The 23594-nt window shown below is 40.5% G+C and overlaps 1 protein-coding gene across 1 annotated transcript in view; it reads right to left on the bottom strand.

Annotated features, from left to right (window-relative positions):
- Positions 1-23594, bottom strand: part of LOC122560734 (probable helicase with zinc finger domain) — a 396873-nt gene that overhangs the window by 222428 nt on the left and 150851 nt on the right. The window contains exon 18 of the mRNA XM_043711726.1: positions 1248-1393. Within this exon, the coding sequence (XP_043567661.1) occupies positions 1248-1393 (146 nt within the window). The remainder of the gene's footprint in view (positions 1-1247; positions 1394-23594) is intronic.

Raw genomic sequence — 23594 nt, 5'->3', positions numbered from 1 at the left:
CAGGAGGCCAAAGTGTTTAACTACAGCAGGAGCTTTATTAAGAAAGTATTTATTCTGTAGGTAGCAAGAGTAGACAAAGCTATTTCCTGCCCAAAGTGACCAATAATAGACATAATAATGTCATGCAATCAAATCTTAAAGTGGCAGTTCACCAAAATTCCAAATACACAATATCTCTCCCCCTTTACATCAGAGATTCCTGCAATGAGAAGATCACAATATTTTCGATCATATAAACAGCATTCATTAGGTAAGATATTGCAGAGAGCGTGAATTCCTGTGTGGCTGCTAGTGTAACTCAGCTGTCCATTTATTTTTCTCATTGGCTTTAACCTCTGCTGTTTTAGCTGCATCAAGAACAACATCTGTCCTTCTCTTTTCCTGAGACGACTGAATGTTTGCACAATGTCATGGTATTCTTTATTAAGGTATTGATTCTCTCAGATGCTCTAGTAACTGCTCTGTCCTGAGGCATATCCTGCTTTCTATTTGGCACAGTTATTTGTGGACCTTCAATTAATGTGTTCGCTGGTACATTCATTCTGGTTGCCAAGAGTTGATCAGCATGTCTTCTCCATAATGCATCTGAACAGTATAGAAAATGGGTCCAATCTGCGCTACAATGATGGTGGTATCTACTTCTCGCCAATGGTATAATTCCTCACTAACTCTTCTTGACCTTTTTGCAAAAAGCAGCATTCGGCCTTGGAAAACATGATCCTGTTGTTTCCTGTCAACAAGGCTTTTTGTCATTCAACAAACTGATACTTTACCATGACCAGTACTGGAGAAAGTTGAGTGGATTGTATTCTGGTCTGTCAACAAAAACTGACTCAGTCTTTTGAATAGGATGGCAGGGATGTTAATACAGGCATGACAGAGGAGGAGAAAGAGGAGAACATTCCTGGAAATTAAACATTTAACATTTGCAATATTGCAACTTGCGTAAAGTCCTGCATCAACATTTCAAAACAAATGTAAACACATTACCGCCATTCAACTGCAAAATGGCAGTTCTATATTTTTGATCTTAGATGGTGATGATGTCAGATGATATTGCTTTCAATAAAGTGCAACTGCAATTGAGTATCAAGATTGTTAACCAGATCTCCAAATAAAGCATAAAGGCAATGTGATGTGTCAAAATGTCTTGCAGTTTGACAAATTTACAAACTCCAATACTTTACCATGATTAAAAGCATATTCCAATAAAAGTCAATGTACTACCTGAAACTTTTCAGGAATACCTGATGATGACTTGATGTGATCTGTACTGTTCTTCTAGTGATATATGATAGCAGGAATCAGGTGGATAGAGCTGTGATAAGCGCTTGATCAAAGAAATATGGAGGTTTCGCTCCCGAGCAAATTCACTATAAACAACAGGATTGAGCTGGAAGACAAAATGAGAGTCAGTTTACAGATTTATATAAAACTTTTTACATTAACATTTCAAATTAAAACCATAATGTACAGATTATTTTGCACAGCAACAAACATGCCCAAAGGTTCGAAGGCAAGTGAACCAAACTAATCTGAAAAGTTCTTGTCTCAATTCCCAGGGATGTGCAAAGTTAGTCGATCTAAGACACAATAATCAATCATCGTAACCTTTTGTTAAGGAATAAGCAGGTGGGGGCTAAAGAAACAAAAGTTCATTTTCCTCCTCCTTTCTATGTTTTGGTGCCACTACAACATCTAGATGCCGAATAAGTACAGAAGATTGGCTTTTAATAAATTCACTCAAAGAATGGCTACCCAATTACTTGAGAACTGACTGACACCTGGGAACCAGACTTGAGCACAGATCAAAGACTTCATGGAAGTGAGTGGAGAAAACTAACCCAGAATGTATGTCAATTTGGCCAAATCTCACAAAACATTCACTACAGAATCAATGTAATACAGTAGCGCCTCGACTTATGAACTTAATCCATTCCGGGACCCGGTTCGTGAACCGAAAAGTTCGTGAACTGAAGCAATTTTTCCCATTGTTCGGATAGCTTAAGAATGCTTGGACGTAGCAACAAACGCTGTTCACAGTGCACGCGCCAAAGACGAACTGAATGAGATCACCCGGGGCCCGAGAGCTTTTGCGTTCAACAAGCGTGTAGCAAAGCAGAACAATGAAACCACATGGTCGCACACGGGCTTTCTGCATTCGTATCTTCGCTCGTACCTTGAATTTCGTACGTACATTGAAGCAAAGTTTTACATACAATCCTGTTCGTAAACCAATTTGTTCGTGAACGGGGTCGTTCATATGTCGAGGCGCTACTGTATCTTTATTCACAGTTTAACCAAGGTTTTAGGGATTGTGAGGTAGAATGAGGATTTAAAATTGATACAAAATGAACTGATACTAAGCTACCATTCTCTGAGGGCAGCGATGTAGCACTAAAGATGGAGAACAGGCAGTGAGAAAGGTCAATGTTAGAATCACAGAAGAGTTTAGCCAAATGAAGTCTTTGACCCACTGACTTTGTGCCAGCCCTTATGACTAACAATCCAATTTGTCCCACTTCCTTATTCTTTCTGTATATTCCTGCATAGTTTCTCTTTCAAGAATTTATCCAACTCCCTTTTGAAGGATACTGTTGATTATAACTGTGTAAAATATTTTCCTTATTTTGCCAAATCAGATAGCAACACCAGCCATGGGAAACAATTTTTTTTTTTGTTTATTCAACCTAAATTTCCATGATTTTAGTTCTATGAGATCCTCTTTTAACTATCACTGCTCTGTGCAGAATAACCCGAATTTCTCCAACCTATTTGTTAGAACTGTAATCCATCATGACTGAAAACTATTTAGCTATATGTTTTCTGTACCTCCTCCAAATCATTCAAGTACTTTCTAATGTATTGGACAAAGCTTCCAGTTGGGGTCATAGTCAATTTTCAATATCAGTTTAGCACAACTCCACTGCTTCTTTACTCTGTCTCTGTCTCTTATTAATTATCTAATTAGAGATATTGTGCGAGAAAAAGTTTTCTACATTACAAAGAAAAGAAGTCCTTATATACAGGAGAATGTTCAAGCAATTAATAAATAAAACCATTTACAGCCATTACAAAGGATTAAATGATAAGACATGTCTATGCTCCTCTTGACTGAAGTTTTCTTTAGGTTGACTGGGGAGTAAAGAGAGAAAGGACAGACAATCCACCTCATTTCAGCAACTGGAAGCTGCAAGTAGTTACACACTAAAATAAGCCTCTTTTCCCATTGTGGTGAATAGTGGTAATATAATCCTATTATAATTTTAAACACCTTGGAGCTTCAATGTGCAATTTGCATCTAAACCCAAACAATGTCTTATATAACCATATGCTGCAGATTAAAAATTGGCAGGATATGGGGAAAAAATGTTCCCATAGCCTCTAGGAGGTAGGATTTAGTCGATTGAGCCCATCTGTGTTAGCTTTTCTTCTCCAGCAATACACTTCGGCTGACTCCAGTCTTCCCAGAAAAAGTGAACAGCCCGATTACACCTAACAGCATAAGGTTCCCAAATGTCCTCAGATGGCAAAGACAATCCTAGTGCATCTCAGATGCTAAAAGAGGTCCAGTATTTTCTGATGAAAATAATCTCTCAAATTTTACCAAAAATTAGCAACCAGTTATTTTAAGATTAATATTTGACTGAAATCTCGGAATAGACAATAACAGAATGACCTGCATTTGAGATTAGAATTGACTTTGTATCTAATGCCAAATAATTTATCTTGTGTTATGGACTAGTCCACATCACTCAAAACATTCTTAAGTAAATAGCCCAGATCACAACTTTGCAATTTGTTTTGGTGAGTGTACAGTGAAAATTACCCAGAGTAGGTTAGCTAGGTTGAATACCAGGTTTTAAAATAGATAAAAATTTATTTACAAAATTACACAATGAAACACAAACAACAGAATAAAGAACCCTACAGAACTCAGTCCATCCAAACATACACAACAGTCCCAATAAGCAAATGCCCTGGAAAAAAAATAGTAAAAATGGAACAGCTGCTTACAGGTTGAAGGTAGAAGGGCAGGAGGAGAGAAAGTCTTTGCAGTCTGTTCACACACAGGTGAAATCCTAACTAGTTCTGGACTGAACTGCTCACCGAGAGAGCTGACACTCCCCTTTCATTATACCGGTCATTCTAAAACATGAGCACTTTGGTCTGAAGTCTCATCTGTTTACATATAAACAAAAGGCCTCTCAAAATCCTTTTTCATCTCTGTATCAAACTAGCCACCTTGGAGCCAGCAGCTGGTTTATGACCCCCTGAAAAAAAATCAAGGACACAGTATCCTTGAGAAAAGGTATAGGCTTTTAGGGAAAAAGGACCAGCTTTGTGACACCACCCCACCTTTACAAACCATCATTACCAAAAGATGGCTTCATTTTTAAAACCATTCAAAAAGAAACTGATTAGTAGAGTAAAACAGACATACACACTATACTAACTATACACATGGAGACATGCGTATCCACATGCGAATTCAGGCCATGGCAAACCCACCAGTGAATGCCTCCATATCTCATTAGAGTCTCGATAACGCATCGGTAATCACATTTTCGCGACCTGTCACAAACACGATCGTCAAATTGAATGGCTGCAACAACAAGCTCTATCTAAACAGTCTGGCATTTTTGTCCTTAAATATTTCCACAAATGGCAATGAGTTATGATCAGTGCATACGATTGTCTCAGATACATTGCTGGTAGTATAAACACTGAAATGTTATAATGCCAACACCAAGTTTAAAGTCTCTTTCTCCACTGTTGAATATTTCTGTTGATGAACGTTCAACCTCCTAGAAAAATACCCGCTGGGTTTTTCTATTCCCTTATCATCCTCCCGCAGGAGCACTGCACCGACACCCACATCACTGGCATCGATAGTCAACTTGAAAGGCTTTGTGTCATCCGGTGTGGCTAATACTGGGGCAGTGGTTAACAGTTTTTAGGCTGTCAAATGCCTTTTGACAGTCTGCTGTCCACTGAAATTTCTGCCCCTTTTTAAACAATTCGGTGAGTGGTGCAGCCACACTGCTAAAGTTCGGCACAAACTTTCAGGAAAATCCACTCAATCCAGGAACAGTAGAACTGCTTTTCTCATCAACGGTGTGGGAAATTCTCAAATTACTTTTGTTTTTACATCTCGTGGGGCCATTTGTCCATATCCAATAACATGGTCCAGGAAGGTGACTTGGGCTTTGGCAAACTCACTTTTAGCTAGATTTACCATCAAGGCTGTCTCCCGAAGTTGATTGAACAAGTCCAATAAATGCTGTAAATGTTCCTTCCAGGAGTGACTAAAAACCACCAGGTCATCAATGTAAACAACACAATTGGGTAACCGACAATGACCTTATCAAGTCAGTTTCTGAAATGTGGCTGAAGCTTTTTTCATACCAAATGATATGACTTTGAACTGATAAAGTCCATTTGACGTTATGGGAGCCAAAATTGCCTTTGCTCTCTCTGACAGAGGTACTTGCCATAGCCTCTGAGCAAGTCCAACTTAGAAATCTAAGTTGTTTGTCCCACATTTTCAACACAGTCCTCCAACCGCGGAATTGGATATGCATCAGTCTTTGTAACAGAGTCGACTTTGCGATAGTCCACACATAAGTGTTGGTTACCATCTGGCTTTGGCACCATGATTATGGGTGAGCTCCAGTCACTGCAACTCACTTCGATTATGCCATCTTGGAGCATGCACTCTATCTCCTTCTGAACCTGTGCCAACTTTAGAGGGTTATGCCTTCAAGGATGTTGCTTAATTGGAACAGCATCTCCTATCTCTACATCATGCACAATTCGGTTAGTACTTCCCAGTTTATTTCTACATATCTTCCCATGTGATAACAATAACTCTTTCAGGTCATTTCAACTTTCTTGTGGAAGGTAACTCAATAATTTATCCCAATTTTTGACAACTTCCTCATTGTCCAATTGATTTGAGGAATCTCCAATTCAGAATCCTCTGAACTTGGCTCTTCCTTCTGTGCTGTAATCATTAACAGCTTCTCTTCTTGCTTTCCTTCCCTATCAAAATACCTTTTGAGCGTATTCACATGACACACTCTGTGAGATTTCTTTCTATCTGAAGTCCTTATCAAGTAGTCCACCTCACTCAATGTCCTCTCGATTTGATAAGGTTCACTAAAGCTTGCTTTTAAAGGCTCACCTGTTACTGGAAGTAAGACCAATACCTTATCCCCAATTGCAAAATTACAAATTTGTGAGTTCTTATTCACTTGCTGTTTCATTGTACGCTGTGATAAGTTTAAATGCTGTCTAGCCAACTCTCCAGCTCTATCTAATCATTCTCTAAAATTTGATTGGTGGTCTCTGAATTCTAACTTGTTAATTTCTCCTTAATCAATTTTAACAGTCCTCTTACCTCACGCCCAAAAATTAATTCAGTTGGACTGAATTTGGTCGATTCATTCGTTCCATCTCTGATCATGAAAAGTACAAATAGGACTCCCTTATCCCAATCGTCTGGATAATCCTGACCATAAGCCCTCAACACGGTCATTAGTGTTTTATACCATCTCTCTAGCCCACCCTGTGATTCAGGATGGTACACAGTAGATTTGAATTGCTTTATTCCCAAGCTACCCTTAACCTCCTTGAATAGTTTGGATATGAAGTTTGATCCTTGATCTGACTGGATCTCTGATTGGTAGTCTGTATCTAGTAAAAAATGTAAGTAATTTTTCTACAACCTTTTTAGCTGTGATGTTGCATAATGGGATTGCCTCTGGAAATCTAGTTGACACATCCATTATTGTTAATAAATATTTATTCCCATTTATATCCTTGTGTAGTCCAGGCCAGTAAAAATGTCTTTGTATTTTAGCCTGTGTTTTCCTCACCCCTAAATGACCTCCAAGTGGTTGCTCATGCACCACTCGCAGCACATCTTTTCTATACCCTACTGGCAAAACAATTTGATGAATCTCTGCCCGTTTCTCATCTGCTTGAATGTGTGATGGTCTCCATTTCCTCATTAAAACATCATTTATTAAGTAATACCAGACAGGAATGCATTCACTCTCCTCTATATATGCCTTTTGATATAACTGTTCTAAATTCTTATCTTTCTGCTGTAACTCAATAAGCGTAGCAGAGCTAAAGATACTTGCATGTTTATCTAGTTGCTCCAGCTCTATCCCACTTATCTGATCAAAAAAAGTTTTGGATAAATCTATGTCAGCTTCCTTATCTGTGCCTCTTGATCTCTCCAGCTTCAACTTGAGCCTCTGTGATCTTGTGATTACACAATCTGGGAAAATTCCTGGATACACATCCTTCATTTCCTCAGTTCCCTGCGTCTCCACTGTCTTTTCAGCTAGAGTAGGCAGCACGCCTACCAGTGAACCAGCTATATCATTTGCAAGGACAAATTGTATTCCTGGAGCTAAGAGTTTGTCTAGTACGCCTACCACAAATTCTCCACTCTTCTCTGGATTCTCTAGCCTCACTTTACATAATTGAGCGCTTTTTGTCTCACCATGAATTCCTGTTACCAGTACCTTTTCTTGCAATAGTCCCTCAGGCATACATATCTCCTCATCCTTCAGCATTACAGCCTGAAAGGATCCCATTTCAGGTTCCAGCAGCACGAAGAGCGGGAGATTGGATCAGGGGCCTGTCAGGAAAGGTGAGTCACTGATTTAAAACTTTAAAAGCTTACCTTGAGCATCAGCGGCGGCAGCACCTCGGAGAGCAGAGGCTTCTGGGAAAGGAGGGACAATTTGTTTTCCCCTCAGCCACATAAGTGAGTGTAAACCCTACCCTTGTAGGCCCTCCCACCCATCCATCTCCTCTAACCTTATACACCAGGGACACATCAGGTAAGCTTCTCTTCTTTTTTTAATTTTCTGATAAGGGGACTAGCAGGGATGGATGTGCAGGGAGAGGAATGTTCCTTATGTATGATATTTGAGGTTAAGGACGCCATTAGTGTCCCATCCTACACCTGTAGGAAGTGCACCCAACTCTTGCTCCTCCAAGACCGTGTTAGGGAACTGGAGCAGAGGCTGGATGAACTTCGGATCATTCGGGAGGCAGAGTCTGTGATAGATATGAGTTACAGGGAAGTAGTTACTCCTAGGCACGAAGAAAGCTGGGTAAATGTTAGAAGGGGGAAAAAACAGTGTAAGGATCCCCTGAGGTCATTCCCCTGAAAAAAAGTATACCGTTTTGGATACTGTTGGGGGGAAACTTATCAGGAGCATGTACAGGGCTGCAGATCCATAGCACAGAGTCTGTTCCTGTTGCACAGAAAGGAAGGAGGGAAAGTAGGACAGTATTAGTCATTGAGGACTCAATAGTGAGGGGGTCAGATAGAAGGTTTGTTGGGAACGAAGGAGACTCAAGCTTGGTGTGTTTTCTCCCAGGTGTCAGGGTGGTGTCTCGGATCATATCTTTGGGGTCCTGAAGGGAGAGGGTGACCAGTCCCAGCCATGGTCCACATAGGTATCAACAATATAGGTAGAAAGAGGGATAGGGATGTAAGGCAGGATTTCAGTGAGCTAGGGTGGAAGCTGAGAGCAAGAACACACAGAGTTGTTATCTCTGAATTACTACCAGTGCCAAGTGATAGCAAGGGGAAGAACAGGGAGAGATACCAGCTGAACACATAGCTGCAGGGATGGTGCTGGAGGGAAGGTTTCAAGTTTATGATAATTGGGGCTCATTTTGGGGAAGGTGGGACTTCTATAAACAAGACAGTTTTCACTTAAACCAGAAGGGTACTAATATCCTGGGTGAGAAATTTGCTCGTGCTCGGGTGGGTTTAAACTAGCTTAGCAGGGGGGTGGGAACATATATTGTAGTTCCAGTACACAGGAAGATGAGAGTAGGGAGGACATGGACAGGATTTCATGGTCACAGGAGTGTGCTGGCAGACAGCAAGTGGTTTGAAGTGTGTCTACTTCAACACCAGGAGTGCCTGGAATAAGGTCGGTGAACTTGCAGCATGGATAGGTACCTGGGACTTTGATGTTGGGCCATTTCGGAGAGATGGATAGAGTAAGGTCAGGAATGGATGTTTCAGGTTCCGGGGTTTAATCTTTCTTTAAGATCAGGGAAGGTGGTAAAAAAGGGGGAGGTATGGCTTTGTTAGTCAAGAACAGTATAACAGTGGCTGAAAGAACATTTGACGAGGGCTCATCTACTGAGGTGGTATGGGCTGAGGTTAGAAACAGGAGAGGAGAGGTCATACTGCTGGGAGTCTTTTTATAGATCCCCGCAAAGTTCCAGGGATGTGGAGGAAAGGAATGGCAAAGCGATTTTGGGCAGGAGTGAAAGGAACAGGGTGGTCATTATGGGGGACTTTAACTTGCCCAACATTGGCTGGAAATGCTATAACTCTCGTACATCGGATGGATCAGTTTTTGTCCAATGTGTGCAGGAGGGCTTATTGTCATACTATGTCAAAGGACCGACAAGAGGGGAGACCACACCGGATCTGTTACTTGGTAACAAACCAGGCCAGGTGTTTGATTTAGTGATAGGTGAGCACTTTGGAGAGAGCGACCATAATTATGTTTAGTTTAGCGATAGAAAGGGCTAGGCATATGCCACAGGGCAAGAGTTATAGATAGAGGAAGGGCAATTATAATGTGATTAGGCAACATGTAGGAGGCATAGAATGGGGCAGTAAAATGCAGGGGATGGAGACAACCGAAATGTGGAGCTGGTTTAAGGAACAGATATAGTGTGTCTTTGACAGGTATGTCCCTGTCAGGCAAGATGGAAGTAATAAGGTAAGGGAACCGTAGTTTATTAAATAAATTGTATCTTTGTTAAGCGGAAGAGGGAGGCTTATGTGACATTGAGGCGAGATGGTTCAGATGAGGCGATGGAGAATTACAGAGTAGCTCGGAAGGATTTAAAGACAGAGTTAAGCAGAGCAAGGAGAGGACATGAGCAGTCTTTATCAGGTAGAATAAAGAAGAACCCTCAAGCTTTCTATAGATATGTGAGGAATAAAAGGATAAATAGAATAGGAATAGAGTCTGTCAAAAACAGAAGTGGGAATTTGTGTGTGGACCCTGTAGAGATCGGAGAGGAGTTAAATAAATATTTCTCATCTGTTTTCACTCAGGAAAAGGTGAATAATGTAGAGGAGAAGACTGAGACATGGGTTATTAGACTTGAAAGGATTGAGGTTAGTAAGGAGGAAGTGTTATCAATTCTACAAGGTGTGAAAGTAGATACGTCCCCTGGGCCAGATGGGATTTTTCTGAGAATTCTCTCAGAAGCTAGGAAGGAGATAGCCAAGCCTTTGGCCTTGATCTTTGAGTTGTCATTGTCTACAGGTTTAGTACCAGAGGACTGGAGGATTGCAAATGTTGTGCCCTTGTTCAAGAAGGGCAATAAAGATGATCCAGATAATTATAGACCAGTGAGCCCTGCGTCTGTTGTAGGAAAAGTTTGGAAAGGATTGTAAGAGATAGGATTTATAATCATCTAGCAAGCAACAATTTGTTTGGAAATAGTCAACATAGATTCATCAAGGGCATGTTGTGTCTCACAAACCTCTGAGTTTTTTGAGAAGGTGACAAAGTATGTGGATGACGGTAGGGTAGTTGACGTAGTATACATGGACTTCAGCAAAGCCTTTGATAAGGTTCCACATGGTAGGTTATTGGAGAAAATGCAGAGGCATGAGATTAAAGGTGATTTAGCAGTTTGGATTAGAAACAGGCTTTCTGGAAGAAAGCAACAAGTAGTGGTTGATGGAAAATATTCAGACGGGAGTCCAGTTACTAGTGGTGTGCCACAAGGATCTGTTTTGGGACCATTGCGGTTTGTCATTTTTATAAACAACTTGAATGAGTGCAGAAGTGGATAGGTTAGTAAGTTTGCATATGATACTAAAGTTGGTGGAGTGGTGGACAGTGTGGAAGAATGTTGCAGGTTGCAAGGAGACTTGGATAAACTGCAGAACTGGGCTGAAAGGTGGCAAATGGAGTTCAATGCAGATAAATATGAGGTGATTGACTTTGGGAAAAATAACAGGAAGGCAGAATACTGGATCGATGGAAAGATTCTTGGTAGTGTGGATGTGCAGAGGGATCTTGGTGTCCATGTACATAGATCCCTGAAAGTTGTCACCCAGGTTGATAGTGCTGTTAAGAAGGCAAACCGTGTGTTAGGTTTTATTGGTAGAACAATTGAGCTCCGGAGCCGTGATGTCATGCTGCAACTGTACAAAATACTACAGCGGCCTCACTTGGAGTACTGTGTGCGGTTCTAGTCGCCCCATTCCAGGAAGGATGTGGAAGCATTGGTAAAGGTGCAGAGGAGATCTACCAGACTGCTGCCTGGTCTGAAACGAAGGTCTTATGAGGAAAAGCTGAGGGACTTGGGTCTGTTCTCATTGGAGAGAATAAGGCTAAGAGGCAATTTAATAGAGACATACAAGATGATCAGAGGATTAGATAGGATGGACAGTGCGAGTCTTTTTCATAGGATGATGACATCTGCTTGTATGAGGGGGCACAGCTGCAAATTGAGGCGTGATAGATTTAAAACAGATGTTAGAGGCAGGTTCTTCACTCAGAGTGGTAAGGGCATGGAATGGCCTGCCTGCTAATATAGTTAACTCAGCCACATTAGGGGCCTTTAAACAGTCCTTGGATAGGCATATGGATGATGATGGGATAGTCTAGGGTGATAAGCTTAGATTCGTTCTCAGGTCAGCGGAACATCGAGGGCCGAAGGGCATGTTCTGCGCTGTATTGTTCTATGTTTTATGTCCCTTAATTTTGTAAACTCTTTACCTGCTACTCCTGCCCTATGTGAATAAACTTTACCCTTGCATGTACATTTTTTAAGCAGATCTGGCATTTCGTCCTTAATCAATCTCTGATCAGTTATATAACTTCCCTTGTGCTTTTTGTTACTAGTCCAACAAAACATTCAGGCTTGTCCGGTTTTCCTACATCTGGCTTTCTCCTAGCCCACTAACACTGTAATTTTGTATATTCCACTTTATTACAATGAAAACACTGGAGCTTTTTAACTTCTTTGTCCCCTCAAGAGTTTCTTTTTCACCCTGTGGTAAGTTATTCTTATGATCTTCACTGAGATCTACCTTTCCCTTTCCACATGAGGATATCTCTTTGCCCCAGTTTCTATCCCCCATGGACTGAAATTAATTCTAGAAGCCAAACCAGGTTTTCTGAACCAGCTCATAATCATCAGCCACTTTGCCATTTTATCTCTCTGCTCTTCCACATGAGTTTGCATTACCTTCAGCCTTTATCTCCAGTCTTTTAAGCTGACTTTCCTTTTTAAGTGTCAGTTTCTGAAGTTCAAACACTCTTTTCTCTCTGTTCTGCTGCTCTCTCTTTTTCCATCTCTTCTACTGTTAATCGTAACTCAAACTGTTTCAGTTCTGCTGCTCTTTCCATATCTCTCACCACTAACTCAAGCTGCTACATTTGCAATCGAATTCTTGCTATCTCTATAGATCCTGATGGTTTCTCAAGCAAGTTTAAATGCTGAGCTACTGCTGTAATTATCTCTCCTTTCCTCACAGTAGCAGTTTCAATCCCAGCTTGTCTGCTAATTCCTGCAGCTTGGTCTTATTCACCTTTTGCAAACCTTCCAAAGTAACCGCATCCACTTCAGAAAACGTTTGGCGACTGAAAGAGCCATTACTATCCCAAGGTTTGTCTACCCATCCAAACAAATACCGAAATATAGACATTAGCATCAACCACTCGCTGTTTAAAATCCCACAAAGAGCCCCCAATCTGTTATGGTCTAGGCCAGACCATTCAAAACATTATTGAGCAGTCAGCCCAGACCATAACTTTGCAATTTGTTTCGGTAAGTGTACAGTGAAAATTACCCAGATTAAGTTAGCTGGGTTGACTATCAGGTTTTAAAACAGACAAAAATGCATTCACAAAATTGCACAAAAAAACACACAGAACAGAATAAAGAACCACTACTGATCTCAGTCTATCCAAACTAGACTTAATTATGCTGTTCCAAACATCCACAACAGTCCCAATAAGTAAATCTCCTTAAAAGAAAACAGTAAAAATGCAACAAATGCTTACAGGTTGAAGGTAAAAGGGCAGAAGGAGAGAAAGTTTTTGCAGCCTGTTCACACACAGCTGAACTCCTAACTAGTTCTGGACTGAACTGCTCAGCTAGAGAGCTGACTACTTCCCTTTCATTATACAGGTTGCTTCTGAAACGTGACTACATTGGCCTTAAGTCTCATCTGTTTACATATAAACAAAAGGCCTCTCAAAATCCTTTTTCATCTCTGTACCAAATGAGTCACCTCAGAGCCAGGAGCTGGTTTGTGATCCCTCATAAGGAAAAAATCAAGGACACAGTATCCTTGAGAAAAGGAACAGGTTTTAGGAAAAAAGGACCAGCTTTGTGACACTTGGCAGTATTTATACTGCAAGAAAAATGAGTGATGGAGCTAATCCAAATATAGAGAATAATCACCTGGAGGAAAATTGACTCAAAACAATAAAAGTATATGTATGTATTATTACAGTCTAACAAGCCTGGGACTGTCATCTGCTGTATTGAGGCAGTTGGGAGATTTCCAGCTGTATCACAATGTAGTCCTTATGCTGAACAAAAGCAATGCTTCATCAGATATTTCATGTAATTCTGTTAGGGAAATTAGCTCAGTTTAGTGGTAGCTTTGAACATTTCGAACAGCTGCCATTTATTCTGAAAGCAATGCAGTGACTGTAAGTTTTATATTTCCTTGTAATCTTTTTGAATGGAATAGAAATGTCAGTATGACACTATAAATAAACAGAATTATTTTACTCCATGGAGGTGCAACCAAAGCAGAATTAAGAGATAGCATATGGTGCATTATAAAATTTGAAATTAATAACTAGTACAATGGCAACCACGTTATTGTCAATTGTCATAAAAACCCATCTTATTCTCCGATAGCCTTTTAGAGAAGGAAATCTGTTATCCTTACCTAGTCTGATCTATCTGTGACTCCAGACCCACAGCAATGTGGTCAACTGTTAACTACTTCTGAAATGGCCTCTGAAGTCACTGATTTGTATATAAACCATTACAATGGCAAAAGAAAGGACTGAAAGCTGATGAAATCCAGCATCAAGGGTCATCACCAAGAGTGGCTTGTTAGCCCCATGACTGATAGAATTGGCCAGTCCTAACACAGCTGCTAGACTGGGTCTGGGGCAGGTGGCAAGGGAACTAACACTAAAACAAAACGAGCCTAAGTATAATCATCTTGAAACTCTCACACAATTCTCCAGCTACAACATCACACATTTCTTCAAGCATTTTAACTAAATTTCAGTTTAACAGAACCCAGCAGAGACCAAGAAAAATCATCAACTTTCTATACCTGATCAAAGACTTTCCTGAACTACTTATTAAAACATATGAATCAAGTCAAAGACTTTGGGAGAAGGATAAAAGATTTTTTTAAAATGTGAAGTAAATGTTATAAAACAAACAATCTTCGGTTTATGACAAGGTGAAAACTGGGGAGGGGTGCTGTGTAAGGGTTTTAGGACCCAGGATCAGCTTCATATTTCTATGATTACCATAATTAGCAGCATTTCATATTAATGTTCAATAAATAATATTTCTTCACCTCAGCCTGAAGGTAATTCTTGACTCTGCTTTCTCCTCAACCTTTATCTTGACCCAAACTTTTAGTGTGGCATCAAACTACACTTACAAGAGTGATACAGGTAGATGTTAAGAGGCAATGTTCAGACTCTCTTGTTGGAGATGGCCATTGCCTGGCAACTGTGTGGCACAAATATTACTTGCCACTTCTCATCCCAAGTTAGATGCTGTCCAGATCTTGCTGCACACAGTCAAGAATAGGTTCAGTATCTGAAGAATTGTGAATGATGCTGAGTATTGTAAAATCATCAGTGACCATCTGTACTAGATTAGATTAGATTACATTACAGTGTGGAAACAGACCCTTCGGTCCAACAAGCCCACACCGACCCGCCGAAGCACAACCCACCCATACCCCTACATTTACCCCTTACCTAACACTATGGGCAATTTAGCATGGCCAATTCACCTGACCTGCACATCTTTAGATTGTGGGAGGAAACTGGAGCACCCGGAGGAAACCCACGCAGACACGGAGAGAACGTGCAAACTCCACACAGTCAGTCGCCTGAGGCGGGAATTGAACCCGGGTCTCTGGCGCTGTGAGGCAGCAGTGCTAACCACTGTGCCACCGTGCCGCCCACATGACAAAAGGAAGGCCATTGATGGAGCAATGGAAGATGGTTGGGGCTCAGCCACTGCTCTGTGGAACTTGGACTAAGATGATTAACTGCTAACAATCGCAACCATCTTCCCTTCTGTCAGATACGACTCCAACCAGCAGAGAGTTTTCCCTTTACTGCCATTGTCTCCAGTTTCTTGATTCCACATGCAGAAAAATGCTGCCTTGACATCAAGGACAGTCATTCTCATCTCAGCTCTGGAGCTCAGCTTTTGTCATTTATTGAATCAAGGCTGTCATGAGATTGGGAGCCGAGTGGCCCTGGGAAATACAAACTGAGTGTCTGTGTGCAGGTTATTCTTTGGCATGTGTCAAGTGACAGTACTGTCAATGACACCATCCATAATTTATTTTGCTGATGATTGAGCATGGACTGATGGGTAATTGGCTGACTTTTTGTACAGTGGAAAAACTTGGGCAATTTTCCATATTAATGGGTGAATTCCATTGTTATAGCTGTACTGGAACAGCTTGGCCAGTAATGCAGATAGTTCTGGAGCATAGGTTTTCACTACTATTACTGGAATATTGTCAGGAACCATAGCCTTTGCAGTCTACAGCACCTTCAGCTAATTCTTTATTACATGGAGTTAATCAAATTGGTAAAGAATGGCATCTGTGATGTTTCTCAGGAGGAGGCTAAGATGAATCATCCACTCTGCATTTCTAGCTGAAGCTGAATGAAAATGTTTTAGCCATAGCTTCTGCACCAATGTCCATTTGTGAAGCAGCCTGCTAATGCTACTTGTTTCAGTGTAAACCATCATTCATGACTGCATTTGGCAAGATTGCAGATTTTCAATTTTATCCATTGGTTGCGGAATCCCTTAGCCTCTGTCTATTGTATGTTGCTTCTGCTGTTTTGGCATGAAGGTAGTCCTGTGTTATAGTTTCCCATGCCTGATGCTGTCCTTGGTATATCTTCTTGCAGTCTTCACTGAACTAGGTTTAATCTTCCAGCTTGATGGCAAAGATAGAATGAGGGAAATGCCATTCATGCCAGTTGGTGGTTGAATCAGCTGCTGATGCCCAGTTTTGAGTTGCTAGATCTGTTCAAAATCTGACCTAGATCACGTGTAAGTGCCACACAACATGATGGAAAGTATCCTCAATGTGAAAATGGGACTTTGTCTCCAAAAGCATTGCATGGTGGTCACTCTTAATGATACTGTCATGGGTAGATGCCTCTACAACAGAATAGTGGAGATAGAGTCAGAGTTTTACAGCATGGAAACAGACCCTTCTGTCCACGCTGTCCAGGTATCCTAAACTGAATTAGTCCCATTTGCCAATATTTGGCCCATTTCCCTCTAAATCCTTCCTATTCATGTAACCATCCAAATGAGCGTAATGTGCGTTTTTCAGCTCCTGTTGGTTCCCTTATCAACACCTCCCGAGCCAGTCTAGCAGTTATGTCCTTTAGGACTCAACAAGCTCAGTTGGTAGTGGTGCTGCTAAGTTAATCTTGGTAGTGTACATTGAAGTCCCCACCCAGAGTACACTCTGTGCCATTGCCATCCTCAGTGCTTCCTCTATGGGTATTCAATATGGAGAAGCACCAATTCATCAGCTGTGAGGGGCACTGTACATAGTAATGAGCAGGAGGTTCCCTTTTCCATGTTTCATCAGATGCGCTGAGACTTCATGGGTTCTATAATTAATGTTGAAAACTGGTTTAGACCATCCAATCAATTATTTCTCAAGAAACCTTAATACGTGTCACTATAAGTACTCTCTTGTTTTGGTTCTTCGAGCGTGTGATTCAAATGATCAAGGACAGACATTAGCTTAAAATGATCATAGCCTTCAGTAAGAAATGGGAACGTTAATAAATGGTACTTTGCAATGCAAAGAAATCACAAAAAAAATGGATATGCATAGCATAATGCCACCTTGGCACAGAAATGACTTCATCCTCTCTCTCTGGATATATGCATAAACAAACCAAGGAAATGTCTAGCTGTCTTGGTTTGCAGTTCTATGTTAACATTCCTAAATTTAGTAGGGTGGCAGCTTGTGGACCTCTTTATCTGTGCAAGTTTTTAGAAAGAGTTAGAAAATGGTGCTCAGCATGATAAATCCAAAAAACTGATCTTAACTAAAACATGGAATAAGAGAAAGATGACTGTCATGGCATCTTAGGTTGTGCACTCTATTATTTAACAACTGCTCAGTGACAGGTGGCAATCCTTGTCAACCAGCTACCTTCTTTAGATGGAAAATGGACCAGGCAACATAGAGGAAGTCCAAGAGAAAAATTCCTTAACATTTGGACTGGAGAGCAAGATGCTGCCAGTACAGGCTACAGAGATCAACACACTCTGTGCCAACCACCCCTTCACCTTCTGGCATTAGTGAACCTCCCTTAACAGTCATGGGTTGTAATCTTTTCCTGTCCATGTAGCTAATCTAACATATCTAAACAGTTGCTTCTTAACAAACTAGCTTAATATTAGTCACGTTCAGTCAGTTGCCTGTTATAGGGATCTTTGACCTCCAAATCCATATTTTTACACCCCTGATGTTTCTGGAAATTTATGCAAAAAGTTGTTTCACTGAGGTTTGATGCTGCAGATCTTCAACCCAAAATAAACGCGCATGCTGCCAGGAGAATGCAATTGCTGGTGCTCATGCCAAACCTGAATGTTCTTGTTGTGTCCCAGCCTTTGCTGCATCCAAGCACAGATTGTTTCAGTATTTGAGGAGCTGCAAATTGTACTGAACACTATACAAATAGAAAACTTACCCACTTCTGACTTTATCATAGAGAAATTATCAATGGAGCAGCAAGTGTTAGTACTGCAGAGTCAATCTTAGCAATGGACACTGAAGTTCCCTACAAAGAGACAATTATGTACTTCCTATTCTCTGAAACAATGTTCAATATAAAGAAGCACCAATTCATCAGTTGAGAAAAAGATAAAGGTGGTTTGCAGCAGGGGATTTCTTTACTGATGTTTTATCAGATCCCAAAAGACCTCATGGGGTCTGCGGTCAACCTGCAGGACACCTTGGATCACTTACCCTTGACTGTATACCAAGGAGCTTCCACCTCTAGTGGAGATATCCTGTCAACAATACAAATGCAAGAATGGTGATGGTAGCACCTAGGACAGGAACTGTTTTAAATGTATGATTCGGTGAATCTGAAGATGTTGCTTGACTTGTACTAAAATTGGGTGGGCTGTTCCATGGAAGAATTCTCAAATGCTAATGAGGAAAGCATTGTCAGATTGACTGGGTAGAATATGTCTGTCAATACTAGTGCCCAAGTTGATTCAAGGTGATTTGTCCTGCTTTATTTTTATTCAACTTTTCTATAACAGTTTAATCCACCAAATGGTTTTTAAGCCGTTTCTAAGAGCAGTTAAGAGTCAACCACATTACTGTGGGTCTGATGTTACAGGTAGACCACGACTGGGTAAGAACAGTAGATTTGCTCTCCAAATGGTTACAAGAGAACCAATTTTTATTCCAAACCTTTTGTGATTATTATTATTATTTGAAACAAGCATGTTATTGCATATATAGAATCAAACAGTACAAAAGAGGTCCTTTGGCCCATCAAGTCTGCACTGACAAAACTACTGTAAATCTACACAAATCCCACTTTCCAGCAATTAGCCAAAAGTCTACAATGTTATGATATTTGAAGTGCTCAGGGAGTGGTAGATGCAGATACAGTTACAATACTTAAAAGACATTTGGACAGGTACATAAATAGGAAAGGATAAATGTGCTACAGGCCAAATAAAGGCAAATGGGACTAGTTTAGTTTGGGGTGGAAGAGTTAGTTGGCGTGGATGAGTTGGAACGAAGGGTCAGTTTATGTGTTGTATGACTCTACCTTTTAAAGATTATGAGATTTCCTGCCCCAACTACTTTCTTCAGGCAGTGCATTTTAAATTCCCACCACCCTCTGGGTGAAAAGCTTTTACCTCAAATCCCTTCTAGCCTCTTGCCTTTCATCTTAAAATTATGTACTCTTACTATTGACCCTTCAACTGAGGAGAACATGTGCTTTCTATCCACCCTATCCATGCCTCAGATCCCCTCTAAACCTTCTCTGGCTTAAACAAAACAACAGAATATGTTATGTAATTAAATTCAAATTCCTACAGTTGCTGTCACGAGATTTAAACTCCTCTCCAGAGTATTAATCCATGTTTCTGCATTACTGGCAAGATAACAACTATGCTGTTGCCTACATACAACAGGAAGGAGGGACTTTCATGATGTGGGGATACATGGAAAGCTAGAGTTGTTCTTCTTCAAGCAGAAAAGGTTAGAATGATATTTGACGGAAACATTCCAATTCATGAATGCTTTTGATAGTTTCTTGTTATTTATTCCATTTATAGTGGCAGAAGGTCAGTAACTAAAGGACAAATGCCATCTCTGGTTTTTTTGCCAATTGCAGGAAGAGACGTTTTCTTTAATGCAGTGAGTTGCTGTAATCCAAAATCCAGTAATGCCTGAAAGTGGTGCAATATTCAACAGTAACATTCAGAAGGGAATTAGATAAATATTTGAAGGAGAAAAATAGAGGGAGTCCATCAGAGATATAGCAGGGCTTTGAGAAAAGAGCAGAGGAGTGATAGAAATCGAATAACACGAATAATTGCCATCTTATTATTCAACAATTAAAAATACTCTTGAATTGGCAAAATTGATACATAAAGCTTTTTGAACTAGAGAAGCAATCCAAGAAATTACAAATGAAACAAAAGAGAAAATGCGTTGCACTCAGATAATTGAAAAAAAAGTCTGTTTCGTCATTCTTTAATTGTCGCTATGTCTCCAAGGACAGAAGAAAAGGTGCCATTCCATTAAGGGCTCACATTTTTTCCAAATATATGCTACTTTATTTTGCAATTTTATTTAAATTCCTTCTTATAAGCAACAGTTCAGATACCAGAAAAATTATTATTCTGTTTTCCAGAAATTTCTTCTCCCTCTTTTCATCACCAACATTTCAGTTAACCAGAAAATGTCTTTCCTCATCTATCATCGCTGGCTCCCATTCCCCACTGCCAAAGCTTCTGTACATCATTAACACTCCCACACCAATCTGTCTTGATACTCCTACCCTAAGTGTATATTTGCACACTTCCTGCCAGCTGGTACATTCCAGGTCTCTGTAGCTTATTGCTGATGTTGCCAGAGCTTTAATTAAATATATTTTGAAGTAAGTGCATTTAAAAGAGGATGTTTTAAAAATAAAGTTTCTTTAACAGAAGAAAAAGAGTCAATCAACACTTCGTACAGCAAAAGATCAGCAGAGGCACAACATTAAGCACTTCACTTGACCAGTTTTCACTTCGAAACTAAATGCACCAGAAGGTGATGTACAACAAAACATGATTTCCTAACTTATCAAATAATGCATCATTGCAAAATAATCAAAATATGGATTCAGGGCAACATGCCACAAAAAAAACCATACGAATATTTGAATTCCATTTCCTCCAGCTTCACAATGGTCCTGAGCATTCCATGATGTCTTGCATGTAAAAACAATTTAAACAGTTCAAAAGTGAATCCATAGAACTAAACGTAAAATGTGTGTATGAGCTAAGACATATTTCCAGTCACTCTGGTTAACAACATAAGGGGGATTGCTGATTAGTTTTTAAAATGGCAAGTTTTAAAAGCAGACCCTACAGCAGATTTTGTTGTGTTCTGCATTCCTCCTTTAAAACGAGACTGAAATTCTCTCAAATCTTCTATAACTGACACTTATTTTATATTTCATACATTCAGGATCAAAGCCAGGCTATAGAGCCTTTTTTAAAAAATTGAAAGCGGTTATTTTTTATCAACTGCTTATGTCACACGTAAACTAAATCAAACAGCATGAAGGAGCTGATAATTAGCAGTGATAATCAAGAGTGAGTGAGGACAGGACAGGGTATAAATGTTGGCATCATGGATTAGTACAGTTACTATATCACTTCAACTGTGTTCATTCAGCTCCCTCACATTGTTGTGCTCAGTAATAGCTACCATAGCATCTCCATTGCGTCACCATTCTGCATTTACTTACATCTATTCCACATAAAGGAGTGATGCAAAATCATTCCATTTGCCCTTTTCAGTCCACATCCTACCTGAAAATTGAATTCAAGATATATATATTTTTGTGTGACTTCTTTCTCTATATTTTTAGCTTCCAATCAGAACTCCAAGTAGTTGTTCTTACTTTTTAATATGATTTTCAAAGCTTTTGAGAAATTATATCACACTGCTGGACCATGGTACAGTTAAAGATGCCAGGGAACTAAGGTGTTCAGTTCCTTAATTATTATTTTGTTGGATTTTTGCTGTGTGACTCAATGATTTTATGACTCTACAATTAGGCAAGAAGTAGCTGGGGTCTTCAGTCTACATTTTCTGACTAAGTTTGACAGCTACCTCCCATACCCCAAAATATCAAAGTGACCATGACTTTTGCACAAATACTGCTAAGAAATAGTCAGGTTATTGCCAGGAATTGGTTTATTAAAACAGGATCTCTGCTGAACCTTATTCTCATTCATCTGATACCATGTTTTCTGATGAAAGGTGATCTAAAACATTGGGCTGAATCCTGTTGGGAAGAAGGGTCACTGGACTCAAAATGTTAACTCTGCTTTCTCTATACAGACGTTGCTTGACCTGCTGAATTAGATTAGATTACTTACAGTGTGGAAACAGGCCCTTTGGCCCAACAAGTTCACACCGACCCACCGAAGCGCACCCACCCAGACCCATTCCCCTACATTTACCTCTGCACCTAACACTACAGGCAATTTAGCATGGCCAATTCACATTTTTGGACAGTGGGAGTAAACCGGAGCACCCGGAGGAAACCCACGCAGACACGGGGAGAATGTGCAAACTCCACACAGTCAGTCGCCTGAGGCGGGAATTGAACCCAGGTCTCTGGCGCTGTGAGGCAGCAGTGCTAACCACTGTGCCACCGTGCCACCCACTGTTCCTCCAGCAATTTCTGTTTTTGTTTGCTGCTGAATCTTATGCTTTTTGGCTCAATGCAAGTTGTGTCGAGTTTAGAAGGGGCTCTTGCCACAAGGCCCAGCAAAATTTCCAACCATATTTTTATGAGTGCATCTCATTAACAATCTACCCCATCTCTATGACATGTCTCACATCCAATTCTATCCCACCTTACTACATGTCACGCCCAGAACAACTGGCCACTTAGCAGATTTCAGCAAAAAGGCTGGCATCCATGCCATCTTTAGAAGACTGCTGTGCACCCAGGCAAGTGTTTGCAATGCAATGTACCCCCCTCACCAGCAGCATCATGACACAACAACCACAGTCACGCTGTCCACGACACATAGTCAGTATGTTTGATATAACCCTTGCACATAAAACCCTATTATCTCATCCTTGTTGTCATTTAAGTGCCGTGCCACACAGTTTACCAATACGTAGATATATTCTGTCTCTGAGTCCCAAATGCACTTTCCCAAATGCCCAGTGGTGACCCATATCTTGTCATTGTTCTGTAGGGGAACAAACATTTGGGTGTCGAAGCATGATCTTTCATTGACAGCTACCTAAAGGGAACACAAGGAATTAGGCTGCATTTCACACCTACAATACGAACCAAATGCTTGGACCTTGTTCTTGACGGTCCATGATGGCCTTCTGCACCCAACTAGCATCTACTGGATGTGTAAATCAGCCCCTGTCTGGTTTGTAGCATCTGATGCAGTTGAGTTCCAACATCTTCAAGGAGAGTATCCTCCAGCTGCGTCCTCCTCCTCCTCAGACAATGGCGCCGCTCCCCAGCTCCTCAGCATCTATCACATTGTCTTGTTGCCTGTACCAGTTGTGCAGAATACACCATCCCAATATGATAGAAAACAGAAACAAAAATAAGAGTAGGCCATTTGGATCTTTGAATCTACTCTGCCATTCAGTATGGTCATAGCTGATCATCCAGCTGAGTAATCTGTTTCAGTTTTCATCCCATACCCTTTGATCCATCCTAAGAACTATACGTATCACTTTCTCAAAACATTCGATGTTTCAACCTCAACCACTTTTTGCAGCAGAGTATTCCATAGGGTCACCACTCTCTGTGTTGGAATTTCCCTTTCTTACAGTCCTAAATGACCTACTCCATAACTTTTAGATTGTGACCCCTAGTTCTGGACTCATGATGCTGCAAGTTCTGTCTGAACTATATTAGAAGGACTTCCCAGAGCACTCCAAACAGCAGAATCGCATCTTCAACAACCCTACACTCTGCTCCATCACAACTCTGGTCACAACATGT

Source organism: Chiloscyllium plagiosum, chromosome 21, assembly GCF_004010195.1.
Source record: "Chiloscyllium plagiosum isolate BGI_BamShark_2017 chromosome 21, ASM401019v2, whole genome shotgun sequence".
Taxonomy (NCBI): Eukaryota; Metazoa; Chordata; class Chondrichthyes; order Orectolobiformes; family Hemiscylliidae; genus Chiloscyllium; species Chiloscyllium plagiosum.
This window is presented reverse-complemented; position numbering and strand designations above follow the sequence as displayed.